General features: G+C 35.0%; 1 protein-coding gene across 1 annotated transcript in view; it reads right to left on the bottom strand.

Moving 5' to 3' along the window:
- The window catches only part of LOC136813683 (lipid scramblase CLPTM1L-like), a 34,012-nt gene that overhangs the window by 3,073 nt on the left and 16,196 nt on the right, over positions 1 to 14,743 (bottom strand). The window contains exons 5-12 of the mRNA XM_067070179.1: positions 8,769 to 8,886; positions 7,944 to 8,038; positions 6,311 to 6,395; positions 5,698 to 5,801; positions 4,743 to 4,808; positions 4,007 to 4,057; positions 2,747 to 2,829; positions 2,438 to 2,472 (exon numbers count right to left, since the gene is read on the bottom strand). Coding sequence (XP_066926280.1) covers positions 2,438 to 2,472; positions 2,747 to 2,829; positions 4,007 to 4,057; positions 4,743 to 4,808; positions 5,698 to 5,801; positions 6,311 to 6,395; positions 7,944 to 8,038; positions 8,769 to 8,886 — 637 coding nt within the window. The remainder of the gene's footprint in view (positions 1 to 2,437; positions 2,473 to 2,746; positions 2,830 to 4,006; positions 4,058 to 4,742; positions 4,809 to 5,697; positions 5,802 to 6,310; positions 6,396 to 7,943; positions 8,039 to 8,768; positions 8,887 to 14,743) is intronic.

Consider the following 14,743-nt stretch of genomic DNA (forward strand, 5'->3'; position numbering starts at 1 on the left):
AGTTCTGGTCGCAAGAATCAGTTTTATTGACAATTGAATCATGCTTGATGGTGAGCATTGTTATCAATAATGTTTTTGTGTGAAAAACATAGAAATACAAGGAAAAAATCCAATGAAAATCTGCAAAAACGGCGATTTCCACCAACCGGAAAAAAATTTTTCTCTCAAAAATCGAACTCGGCCATCTTTTGAGCATTGCGAATACGCATCTTTCTGCAAAAAATCAGAAAAAACTAAAAATGAAAATTCGAGAAAAAGTCAAAAAACCAGTTTTTCCGGCATATTTCCGGCATTTTCGGCCGGAAAAAAATGTTTTCCGAAAATCGGGCTCCGTCACATTTTAGGTATTGTCATATTGCATCAGTGTGCAAAATTTCATAAAAAATATAAAGTACAGCTCGAGAAATTCAAGAAATACTGTCTTTCCGGCGAAAATAGTTGTTCCGCGTTCCGGCGACTTTTAAAATAGTTTTCGGCTTCAAAAAAAATCAATTTTATTGAAAATTGAAACATGCTTGATGGTGGACATTGCTATTGATAATGTTTTTGAATGAAAAAACAACCAATTATATGGAAAAGTCCAATGAAAATCTAGAAAAACGGCGATTTCCGGCATATTTCAGGCATTTTCCGCCGGAAAAATTTTTTTCTTAAAAATCGGACTCGGCCATGTTTTGAGCATTTATAATACGCATCTTTGAGCAAAAAATCTGAAAAAACTAATGATAAAATCTCGAGAAAATGCCAAAAAACCAGTTTTTCCGGCACATTTCCGGCATTTTCGGCCGGAAATGAATTTTTTCGAAAATCGGGCTCCGTCACAATTTAGGTATTGACATTTTGCATCAGTGTGCAAAATTTCATGAAAAAATATAAAGTACAGCTCGAGAAATTCAAGAAATACCGTTTTTCCGGCGAAAATCGGCGGTTCCGGTGTTCCGGCGATTTTTAGAAAGTTCCGGCTTCAAAAATCAATTTTATTGAAAATTGAAACATGCTTGATGGTGGGCATTGCTATTAATAATCTTTTTGAATGAAAAAACAACCAATTATATGGAAAAGTCCAATGAAAATCCAGAAAAACGGCGATTTCCGGCATATTTCCGGCATTTTCGGCCGGAAAAAATTTTTTCTCAAAAATCGGACTAGGCCATGTTTTGGGCATTGTTAATACGCATCTTTGAGCAAAAAATCAGAAAAAACTAATGATGAAATCTCGAGAAAATGCCGAAAAACCAGTTTTTCCGGCATATTTCCGCCATTTTCGGCCGGAAAAATTTTTTTTTCGAAAATCGGGCTCCGTCACATTTTGGGCATTGCCATTTTGCATCATTGTGCAAAAAATTAGAAAAAACTAATGAGCCAATCCCGAGAAAAGCTGGCAACAGACGAACGAACGAACGGACGAACGAACGGACAAGGGTTAATTTAAAGGACTACCTTAGGTAGGTCCAAAAAGCAGTGAAGAAAGTTAAACTTTTTTGACCCTCAAAAGGGAGTCTACGGATTGTTTAAGGTTTTAAAGTTGTTTTTGGGGAACTTTTCATAAATTACGTCAAGAGCAACGCTTATTTCGTTTTCAAAATGTTGTCATGGTAATTGATTCCCAAAGGAGTTCATAAGACGTTTGATCTATTTATAATGGTAACGCTTTCAAACTCAAGGGATTTGATCACCTTGGTAATGGTTTCAAGGCGAGGCAGTCGTTACACTCAAAATAATTTATGAAAAAGTCAATTTCAAACATTCATTGAACCTTCGTATTCTAATCGGTTTCAAAGTCTTTTTCTGATCCAGACGGTCGTAATCGATAAAATCGATGATCGATTTTATCGATTACGATCGTCTGGTCCAGAATCGAAGCGAATCTCCTTGGTAGGATTTGAAGCCAACAAATGCTACCAAAGCTACGCGGCCTTGAGCGGCTCGCCTGGTTTTTACACAAATGACAGATTGAAACTAAAATTTACCGCTAAATTTCGAAAAAAATATCAATCGTAAACAAAGGAATTGCTAGATTCAATCTGTCGTCAAAAATACGGCGCATTTTTTAAGGCTTCACTTTTTCTTGCCTGAGAAAGGTTAGAGATTCTACTCTAGCCCTTCGGGCTTTAAACTCAATGGTTTTCAACCTTTAAAACGTGAAGAGACTGGGTCCTAGCCTCGGCATCTTTACAGACAAAGAATTTTGAGGTCATTGCCTTGTAAATTTTTTACCAAACCCCTCAAAAGGCGACCACTCGCTATGGGTTGATATATATATACATCCTTAGCAGCAGAAGCAACCCAGCTGGCACACAACATTGTTTCAACGTCCATCTAACGTTATATGGACGTTATGAACATTAGATAAACGTTGAAACAACGTCGTGTGCCAGCTGGGAAGAAAATCAAAAGATCAAATTTACATTTAATCAAAATCATTCAAAAAACTTACCATTGACCAAACTTCTAACAACCCAACTGTACCAACTAAAACAATTAGAAACAAGAAGATGGTTGAATTGACGGAAAGAACGGATGCTTGGAATAAAAACATATTCTTAATTTGACCGTTTTTTGAGTATTTTTGAATCGGGTGTTTTAGAGTCCGCGAAGCCTTAAAATGTTCTTAACTCGTTCTTAGCATTTTGGCCACCGAAACCTTATGTTCTTATATAGTTTGTTCTTATAAAAAAACGTGTATCCCCGATACAAATACTCGCTATCCAAATTCCAATGACAGTGGAGTGAGATTGTAACATACCTTTTATGGGGTTGGTAAACCAAGGAATAGACAGAAGCAGCCAATAATAGCGGATACAATGCGTACGATAAATATTTCATCGCCTTGAAAAACAAGAAAAAAATAATACATTTTTACATTTATCATCTTTCTGGTGTGAGTTATAAAATTACGAAAAGGAGAAAATTTTATTCACAATTATTGTATCTTCCATGGAAGGTTACAGTTGGACCCTATTTTCTACTGTTTTTATATTCGTTGTAACTTTTGATACAAAGTATTATATTCCTACCATTGTTAAATAAGGAGGCTTTTAAATACCTAACAGTATGTATGAAGTTCTAGTTCCAAAGAAGAAAATGTTCATTTCTTTATTCTTCATTTTTCAACATCATTTTAGAACTCTGATTTTAGAAAAGGTTTCGACAGTTATGACCTTTCAGAATTGAAGCATTCGCTAATATATGACACAAATAACAAGAACTAGTGCACATTTTTTTCATCAGGCTCGACTTGTCATTAAAGGTTTTAGTTTTACATAAGTGTTTCCATTTCATATCAGACACATATCTTATATCAGGCCGGTGTAGAATTCGTGCTTAATAAACAATAAAAATCGTTTTTATTTCTCTTTTTACAGACCAATCTTCCTCCAGATCCTTTGTCAATCCAATGTGAAAAAGCTTGCAAATTAAAATTGATGAGTAAAAAAACGATATCAACTTATTTAAAAGAAACCTTTGAAGGACTCAACTCTAGTCTACACTGCTCCTGCTTTTTAGGCCTTACTCTTGGTCTAAAGGCACTGCTATAGGTGGCCAAAAGTAACCCTCACCGGGAATTGCTTATTAATAGGTTTAAACATAATAGACAACTTTCACAAAAGATGTTTAGCAATAGAGATTTCAAATAAAAGAATGTTTAAAACACAGCTGATTGGCTTAGGTTTCGAAACTCTCTATTGTTTCATTAAAACCTCAGTGCGCATGTATCCGGAAAATTTCAATATTCAAAACAAGAGTAGTGCTCATATCCCGGACCCGAAGGGAGGAGTTTTACGCTCGAAACGAAGGAAGATATGACGTGGCCTACTCAACTCTTGACAATATCGATTCTTTGACATTGTTGATATATCATTTATGAGCAGGCAGAAACCTTTATCAGAGCATTTTGCAAATTCATTTTCTAAAATCTAGGTACATAAACTGTTTGAATCTTATCGAGGACGACATAACATCCTTGTGCAAATCAAATCAAATCAAAAGAAAAACAACCGTATACCTGTTCATCGAATTCTTCAGTCTCTTTTTCAGATTTTGACTTTTCGCCAAACTAAAAAAAGGGAAAAAATAGCTCGTTAGAAGAAATGAGCTTTTCGTTCGCTAAGAAAATAGTCGAACGTGCGCAACGCATTGGGCGCATTTTCTTAGCGACCGTAAAGATCATTTGGGATTCAAGGCAAGGAGAGAAAAAAGCGAATGAGATGTGCAAATCCGTGATTTCAACGTCTTGCTTGACCCTCTTCTACAGCTAACAGCTGAGTTTTTTTACCCTCGTTTTTTCTTCAGCGGAGACATTTTTTCATTTTTCTGGATCCTGATTGACTGCCACCGACGGTAAATCAGCACTTTTACGTCCTCGATTTTGTGTAACCGGTAGAGAATTGGTCGGTAAAAGTAACCCTTGGCGTGGAATCTTTTTTTGACGAATATTTGACGACCATTATTTTGACCGATGATTAAATTCTACCGACGAATATTTTTATCGAATGATTATTGGTTACTCCGTTGAAATTGAATGCTCTGACGTGAAATTTTGGGTTTATATGCTACATACGACAAAGGATTGCAACAGTTGCAGCAAAATTAAAGGAAATATCTTTTCCAATTTATAGGAAGGTGACGTTACTCTAGTAAAACAATTCATCGGCAAAAATTATTCATTGGTAAAAAGTGACGGATTTTTTTTTCAGAAGAATATTTTTAACGACGAATTTCTACCGATAAGGTATTTATACCTGTATAGACGGTTTCCAAGAGTCGAACGTGATCTTGATTTTCAACGCCTTCGTTACTTTCCAAACCTTGAAATAAATTGGAGAAAAATAATATAAATATAATGTAATGGGAAGAAGACAGCTAGAGAATTCCTTCAATTGTGGTAGTCTTATATCAGACACATATTTCATATCAGGACAGTGCCTGTCTATTGTTATATTAAGCTGACATAAGCAAAATTTTTTATCTTTTCCTCTTTTTGACCTATCTTGCTCCACATCCGTGTCAATCCCATGTAAAAAGGCTTGTGAATTAAAATTGATGAGTAAGCAAACGATGTCACTCTTATTTAAAATCAAAACCTTTAAAATTTACTGCTTCTTATAAAAAAAAAGTTTATCTATGAGTTATGTATTAATGGCTCAATTTAATATCTTTCAATTTATTCAAAGGCCTTTGTTAATGTAAATATTACCAAAAGGTCTCTTGAAATGAGATTAACTGACCCATACCGAACGCACAAAAATTAAAATTTTCAAAAGATGAAAAAAAAAAACACTTCCAAGATATTCACACAAAGTGACAAATTTCAGCCAAATCCGACTATTTTTGAAGTGTCCGGGCTGCCCTGAACTATTTGTGACATACAGACTAAGACACACAGACACCTACTTAGAAATCCACGGATTCTAGCCCTACTACATGCGTAATAATATATTCTACCGCAATTGAGTGAGTTCCTTGACTGGAACACCTCATATTAATTGAAAGAAAAAGATTTAAAGTCCCATATCCAACTTCCCCATTATACTTGTATATATGCCAACATGAATCAAAATTTAATTAAAGCTCAAAGAAAGTTGGCCCTTAAAATTCAGTGTTTTAAAAAGATGGCTTTATTGTTCCATTTGACATTCGACTGAATGATTGGTAGAGCAACCAATTATGGAAAATACACCAATAATTATTCCATACCTCTATAATAGCTCCTATGCCAGCAGGTACCAATACAAGAAGACTCGTCTTTTCGTCCATGAGATACAAAAAAATTATACTTGTTGATACACATCGCCATATTACTTAAAACAAAATCAAAGATGAAAGTTTTTTGACAAGGATGCTTACTTTCAATATAATAAACAGATGTCCAAGCATTTTTCTTGATCTAGGGCCGTTTGGGGGTTCAGAGGGCGAAGCTCTAAAAATATTTTGAATATGTAGATAACATTATATTATTAGTTATTTTTGCTTATACAAACAACAAAAAAATTAGATATTGCTAAAAAATATTTTCTCAATTTTGGACTGAATTTTATCTAGTATTTTTGCCAGTATACGACATGCTTAGAAGAATCCCTCCATGTCTACTGAATTAGACAGATGGCAACTGTTTCAGCATATTTTTTCCATGATCAAACGGATAAAAGCATTTTTCGTAGAAACTCCCTCCCTCTTAAAATTTTGAGAATAACCCCTTATTAAAATATTGTAAAAGTATTTTTAGTTCCCATTTACTTTAGAGGGCAGAAACCATGAATCATTCAGAACTTCATTCCATTCAAATTCCAATCAAAAAAAACTTTCCTACCAGTTCTAGTTGACATGCCAGCCATAGATTCTTTCTTCTTCCAAAAACTTACGTCATTTTTAAACGCCAAAACATCGAACAGCATCTGGTGAAAAGAGAATTTTTATTCAAGTTCAATGTAAAATTTAAATTAGCAATACTTAATTAATGTAAATACAATGCGGAAATAAATACTGGTTGAATGAGTGGTGTAATAAATAATACCTTAAGGGAAGAAATTTTCGCGGGAACTTAATTTCGCGGTTGGTCAAATTGTTTTTTTTCGCGGGAATTTAATTTCGCGGTTCATCGATTTCTAAAAAATTCGCGGGAATTTAATTTCGCGGTTCATCAATATTAAAAAATTTCGCGGGAATTAAATTTCGCGGATCACTGAAATATTTGATTTTTTTTATTTGATTACACGTTGTTTTTTATAAGAAACACCTTTATAAGGAACCTGAGGCTGACATTTGACAGTGAATCTTATGAAAACTCACAAACTATACACGTATTTCAAAAAAAAGTTATTAAAAATTATGAAAAATTTCGCGGTTCACCTTTTTTGAAAAATTTCGCGGTAATTTAATTTCGCGGTTCATCAAATTTGTAAAATTTCGCGGGAATTTGATTTCGCGGATTGGCGATTTCAGAAAATTTCGCGGGAAGTTAATTTCGCGGTTTTAGGCAAAAACCGCGAAAACCGCGAAATTTTCTTCCCTTAAGGTAGAGCAAATAGACAATCAATGAAAAAACCCCAAAAATGTAGCCCGAACGATAGACCTGCAAAATACCTGAAAAGACCATAAAGATGAGAAATTAAAAAAAGAGAAATTGGGATCAGTGGAGTGTTGGAGGAGAGATTTTTGAGGATGAGCATAAGTATTTTTTTCTAACCAATGGCTTGTGTACTGTTTTTAAAACCTTTTAAGTTAAGGTTTATAAAGTTTGATTCACAGGTACATTTGATCTATTTAACTTATTACCATGAGTTAACTTCAAAAAAGTTTTATTCTCAAATAAGTGTTACCGTTTCATATCAGACACATATTTCATATCAGGACAGTGTCTTCCTATTGTTATATTATGCTGATATAAGCCACAAAAAAACCAATCTTGCTCCACATCCGTATCAATTCAACGTGAAAAAGCTCTTATTTAAAAACAAAACCTTTAACTGTTTTGGAGTGGTTTTAACTTGATTTCAAGAATAAGATCTACCGTATCAGCCAAAAATTTAAATTTTGCGTCGAACATTGTAGAATTGTAATTTTTAAGTTTCAAAAAGTATTCACTGTTTATTTTATTTTCATTTCATATATGCCGACATTGGCAGGGGAAGGGTTAACTTATCAATACACAGGATACAAAATTAAAGTCTGAAGACAAATCACGCTTTTACTCGACATTTTTATGTACTTGTTACATGACATTTATTTCTGATTGGTTCGAATTTATTGATACCAATAAAGTTATCAGCTGTAAGTTGTAACATGGGAATAAAATCACGTGAACTTTTTCGAGTAACCACATGTTTTGACTGCACTGATATAATTTTGCAACCCGTGTATCAAACCAGACCTTAAAACTTATTCTTTACAATAAATACGTGTCCTAAAAAGATATCCTGGACGTTACGTGTATCGATACTTACGTGAATAAGGGCAACGAAGAATGTTAAACCAAGAAAATAAAGATTTGTATCGGTGAAAATCCCTTTCACTTCGTCAATGTCTTTATCTGTGAACCCTGAAAAAAAAACACAACGATAAAAACCAAAACTTTTTTCATGTGTCTTACAGTGGTTGAAACAAAGATTTCCGTCTGGCGGTCATTCCAGATGAAAAAGTGCATTACGTCACGCTCATTTTTTGACTGGATCCGCCACTAGGGAAGAAGGAGCGCCGTAGACCATTTTATGGCACACACATAGGCGGTTCAATCTAACAAACACACCGGTAGTACTTCAAAGACAATAATTCTGAGACAGAAACTTCTGCTTGCTTTTTTATCGCATTTTTTGGAATATACCTTAAATGCTGCGTCGGTCGATTGGTGTACAATTTGAAGATATTTGAAGCAAAACTCAGGAACCAGGAGTCTAAAGGCTTCGGGACACGAGAAGTTTTCTTCGCTGTGCAATGCAACATGCTCCATTCCACCAAGCTAAAACGCTTTCTCGTGTCTCCACCTTTTTTTTCTGTCAACCAATAAAAGTGAAATCTCACTTTTGCCCCTAGGACAAAATAGTCTTTTGGGTATTTCCCTCACCTTTTGTCCCATGAAACAAAAAAAGAAACCATGGGACATGCACTTTTTTTCTTGTGTTGGTGGGATATGAGCATGTTGTATTGCACCAACGCGAAAAAAAACTTCTCGTGTCCCCAAGCCTCAAGAAATTCAAACTTTCGAAAAATTCTAATATATCGAATTTTCGATTTCTGAAAAGGGTTTGGTAGTAAACAGTCTTAACACTCACCTAAACTTTTGAAATTTCCTAATGTAGATTCGACGGCAGTCCATATCCTCATACGACCCAATGAGACGGGTGTAAAATATAATTGAATTTCCACTTCTGATGTGTTCTTCGTAATTGGCTGAAAAGTTATTGCAAAAAAAATCAACAACTTTTTGAAGCAGTAGAATATAAAGTAAAAGAAGCGTAAATTCGTGGTATGTGATCTGACTCCAGATAACCTGATAACAGCTGTTCAAAATTTTCTTACGCGCACGGTAAACCTCTGAAGGCACTTGAAAATTAAACATCTGAGGGAAATAGTCCTCCTGTGGAAAATTCAAGAATCTTGTTGTGCACCAGAAAGTCAAAAACTAAATTCTCCTGATACGGCGCCCTATTCATATCAATTCATACACAACGACGCAACTTGTCATTCCCAGCCCTTTTAGATGAACGCGGTCTTTCCGATTTTGAGATTGCATATTCGTCAGATTGTTATGTTCTCACACATCCCTTTAGAGCTTCAGGGTGGTGTGCAGAAAACAATCACAATCTGATCTCAGGTTAACTCCAGATGGAATGGCAAAAGCAATTTTCGGATTAAGTTTTATCTTGTTTTTGCTGAAGCTGTCATATGCTCAAAGTTCGTTGTATGGTAAATTAAGTTTTACAATAATATAGCAAAAAGCTGGCGGTATGAAGGCCCAGCGGCCTTGTTATAAAGGGCTTTTCTAGAAAAAATTTGAATATGGGGGGTGGAGGATATAATTTTTTGGAGATCTATCCCTCAGGACAGCAGGTCTAGCCCCCGGACAAGCATCAGTTGACCACATGGCCAATCAAAATTACCTCCAAACAGAGGAAGTTTACCCCCGGACAAAGAAAATTTTGTAGATTTTTCACTACCCCCTGGACACTATATCCTCTACCCCCATGCACAGAAATTTTCTGGAAGAGCCCTTTAAGCACCATTTCGTCCAAAATGAACTTGAATTGACAAAATCTAACTTCTTCGAAAACGGACATACAGCACCTCGGACAGCGACATGTTAATTAAAGGACCGATGCTGCGGACCAAAAATTCAAAAATGTTAGCATCAAGTTTATTTTTTTTTTGTCTAACGTCATCAACAAAAATCGTTTTCAGCGACATGTTTGGTTTTGATAAGGATACTTTAATCGGATTAATTTTCGCGATTTAACTTAAAAAAAATTTTTGCTTGGAATTAACTTCGCGAATCGTCCAAAAATCAGTTGAAAATAGCTCTGAAATGGCCAAAACTCTGATCTTAAAAATTTCGCCTGGATCTAATTTCACGAGTCTGTAATTTTAAGTAATTTCACGAATTTTATTTTCGCGAGAAAGGCGAGAAAAAGAGAGAATAAAATAAACCCGAATAAAGTGCTAAACCGAAATCAATGTTCAATTTTTTTGGTTGATCCGTTAAATTTGAACGGGGGGTAAGGAAGAAAGTCGACCGTCTACACGCACACGCCCAACGTTCATCTAACGTTGGGTGTCGTGAACATTAAATAAACGTTGAAACAACATTATGTGCCAGCTGGGAAACCAGATACTCCTTCAATGGAAAGGTGCGCGGACGGCCCCTGGGGGTCCCGACCAGGGTTCCGGGGGGTCTGACCAGTGCCCACTGGTCAGGGGCAGTGGCAGGGTGGGTTCGCCAAAACCCCTCTTAAAAGTAAAATAACTGTTTGGCTTAAAAATGCTAATCTTAAGCTGTGACAAAGTAAAGAGACGCCAAAATTAGCAATCAGCGGCGCCTTTTCCCAGCCCTTGTCTTTCGGCGCCCTTAACCAAAAGAGTCGCGCCCCTCCCCCTGCCACCAGGCTACTGATGGTATATACTATAATCAGTTATTTGATCCAAACGCATACCCATCGGTATCTACAAATTGCATTCATAGGCGATGAATAAATTGACTGAATATAGGCCAAACCAAATGAAAATTGAACAAGTCCAATCAGCTAAAAATAGGGAAATTGTGCCCTCTCCAGCCTCTCACTTACAACCAGGTTAAACAGTGATGGATTGACATGTACTTTCATTAGATTGACCTAGAGTTTAGCAATAAATTTCATTAGAAACTCGAAAGAAATCCTCTTTGCATGGGTATCAATGCAGTTCAACAGTAATAATTAAGAACCATTGACATTCTGTTGACTTAGGACGTCATCTAGAATTGAAAGGGCGGACAGACAGACTGGCGTTCTCACATTCAAATTTAACTGAAGTCGAGAAAAGAATTACATTAAAGGTTTTCCTTTAAAAGAACACAAATACATTTTCAAAAGAATTTCATGAAAGTTTTCCTTTAATAATACACAAATACAAAATCATAAAGAAATACATCAATAACATCAATAATCTGTGAATGACAAAGTGCTCTATACCAAGGTAGAGCTGAATTAATCTTAATTCTGTAATGTTGTTTTGATTTTTGAAGAAATATACATTTTAAATTAAAGAAATACATGAAAGTTTTCCTTTAAAAATACACGAATACATTATCATAAAGTAACACATAAAAGTTTTCCTTTTAAATATAAAAGAATATATTTTCATAAAGAATTATATGAAGTTGGCAGAAAAAAGAATAATTTAAGAACAATGTTGAATCAGGGATTGTTGAATTTGAAGCAATTTTGTTAAAATCCAGATAAAAATTAAAATAGCGCAATTTGGTTCTATAAATAAGAACAGGATAGAACATTTGAAGCTTCAAAGTACCAAAAAACGAGAAGAGTCTCAAATAAACTTTACTGGTTCTTATAAAAAAAACAGTGTATACATAAAAGACTTTTATATCATGGCTTTAAACATCTAAACAACAGTCATTGTTATTTCATCATGATTTATCTCGTCATCAAATCTTTGGTAATTAAAACTAGGATCTTCATCAAGTGGTTTCACATAGGCGATGTACCAGTGTGGGTTCAACATGATTTTATCGATTCTCTTTAACAACTTTTTGAATTTATTTTCTGATACTTTTGGTTCAATATCAAATAGATTAATGGAAGAAATCCAAAAGTGCTGACAAAATTGACTTTCGACAGAAGATCTTAATTCTGCCATTAAACACAGGAAACAAGGTTCCAAATTTTCAATGCACCAAAATTCAAGTGGTGTTTTTTCCAGCGTGTTAAAAAGAAGCGTTTTCAAATGATAAGATTTTAGCCAGCTCGCCATCGGCCGTAAATGATTTTTAGATATGATTTTCAATGCCAAAAAGCATTTCCTTGCAATCGGGTTGATCAGTTTGGAAAGCTCAACTTCAGCTTTAGAGAAAGAGAATCGCCAAGTTTCTTCCAAAGTATCACCATATTGTGATTTTGGAACTAAATGGCTTCCTCCCCTGATAATTCTGTCAACATTTTCTCGGCTTGGCCATTTTCTTCCTGGTCGGTTCTCCCAATCACTAATACTCGGCCAGACTGTTTTAATGCCAAAAGTGAAGTCAGTTAAAAACCCATCACTGGACATATTATTGCATTGACATTGATTCGTGGATGCTATTCCGATAACAACATTAACAGCTGGTCCTTGCTTAGTAACCTGGACAGTATTAAACCTGCCCCAAGAACAACAACCACAACAGCAACAGGGGAACATCGACGTTGAATTCTGGGGGAACAAATCTAACTTTGTTTCAGATAAAGTATCATATAGTATGTCTTTGATTTTCATAGCACTCAATTCTCTTTTCTCTGGATAGGTTGGAAATAATTGATCAAATCCTCTGATAAATTGACCATTTGAGCCGGTCAAATAATGGTAACCGTAATCTGTTAGATTTAAATAAGTAAATCCTGGCTTTAATCTATCGTCATTGGAAACCACATTAAAATGGGTGTTGCCGTTCTCTGATGCCTGCATGTCCTTAAAATATAACATCAGATCGAAATCAGTGATCAATTCCGGGCGGGTCTTTTTCATGTCCGAATTCAAATCAGCCGATGTTGGAACTCCAAATCTCTCTACAGAGCTCCCAGTAAAAAGAATACCGATCTTTTGATTTGAAAATTGGTTTTCCAATTGCTTTTTGAATTGATTTGCACCTTTGTTACGACATTCGATTTGCATATCAGGTAACCTATCTTCGGTTAGCACGTGTTGATCAATATTGTACAAAAGCTCACCGATACTTCTTTTAGTTTGTTTACAAAAGCAGCATTTTCTTCTGCCGCAACACACAGTTGGTATTTTCTTGATATAATTTTTCCGTAGTAAGGTTCCAAAAACTATATATCCGATCTGGATATAAACAATAGGCATGTTAACCTTGTCCGCTCCTAGCCGACATGCCAATAAATAAAGTAGAAGGATTGCCAGATTGTAAATCACAAAAAACCATCGTGTTAGTTTATAACATGCATTTCCAGTACCAATTCGTTTGTTACAGCATTTCATAATCCAGCCACACAGGAAAGTTGAGATTAATAGAAACAATGTTCTGTACAATTGTTTCCTACTTTCTTCCTGATAAAATTCAAAATTTTCTTGCGCTCTATAATATTCATCGTCATAAGCCATATTTGCGTACAAAATCAAGGAATAATTATAAAAAGAACTCCAATAAATATTTTCAACACAAACTCCCGTCTTCACGTTTGTTCCTCTTAGATGAAACTCGTCTTAGACTATAGCATAGTCTACTGCAGTGTAACTCTGCCCGAAATATGTCATTTCATCTGATAATCCCCGAGGTGTTTTCCAATGCAATATTATGAAATGCTTAGAGTCGTGAGATGAAGAAATGATGTATTTATTTATCTAGACTGATATCTATAGTCTATACACACACATTTTTTTAGAAGAATAGTGTACTTTGGCTGAGGGTGAGCATTATCCTTATTTTTCTATTGTTCTAAACAATAGGCCTATTGTTCTAACTCTGAAATCTCACCCTGATATTCTTATAGAAGTTATTCTTACAAAAAAAAGCGTGTAATCATTAAAAAGGTATTTTATTGTAATCCAAATATAAAAAGCAGTTCGTTTCAGCAGAAAAATCCTAGTTTCAACATATCGGTTTACAAAAATGTGAATTGTCAATATGGAAACCGAAAAAATAATTCCCCTTAAAACAGTATTAAGAACGTGTTTTAATAAAGTGTTACATTTTTATCCTGGGGAGGGGGTCTAGTTTAGGTATGAAAACTTTCTTCCTTTTTTAAATTTTGTTGGCGAAAGAAATCAATAAAAAATAAAGAAAGTGTTTATACCTAAACTAGGGGAAGTCCTATGCAAAAAAAATAAACCCTAGGTTCGATTTCATATCTTTTGTATGCTTTAGAATCAGTTCTCAAGCAATGAAGTAAACCGAACACATGTTTTTAAAAATGATTCTACTAAAATCGGATTTTCCATCCTTAGAACGTAAGAGCAAGTTTACAAAAGTGCCTTCTCGTCACAGAGTAAAACAATTCCGTCTAGTAGTTTTGTGTTTTTATAATGCTTTTTCACCCTCGGACTCTACAGGTTGTAAGTAATAGAGATCATTAAAACATAATATTCAATGTGTGGTAATGTATGAAGTCGATAAATGCACCAGTCCATGGTCAGAAGCTGGCTAGGTTTTTCAAAAAGAAATACGATATACTACCGTTGAGGAGCCTCTAACAAGCAGTTTGCATGATGACGTGATAGGGAATTTTTTCTTCGTGATTGCGTGATCAGAGGTCAAAACGTAATCGTGATTCGGAAGATTTTTGTGCCGTGATGCGTGATTTTGACTTTTTTCAAGGGATGCGTGATTTGGACTTTTTTCAAGGGATGCGTGATTGTCCAAGTTTGTCATTCGACAGGCTCGGGACTGAATCTCGTCTTTGTACATAATTTTGCTTGCTTCGTCCTCAAGCGTGGTTTTTGATTTGAACAATATTTAATTTTTTATCGCACAATAATAATTACCTTAAACCACTTTAAATATATTTTTACTTTCGTTTTCTATCAATTAACCATGAAAAATAGA

Source organism: Clytia hemisphaerica, unplaced genomic scaffold, assembly GCF_902728285.1.
Source record: "Clytia hemisphaerica strain Z4C2 unplaced genomic scaffold, Clytia hemisphaerica genome assembly, whole genome shotgun sequence".
NCBI lineage: Eukaryota > Metazoa > Cnidaria > Hydrozoa > Leptothecata > Clytiidae > Clytia > Clytia hemisphaerica.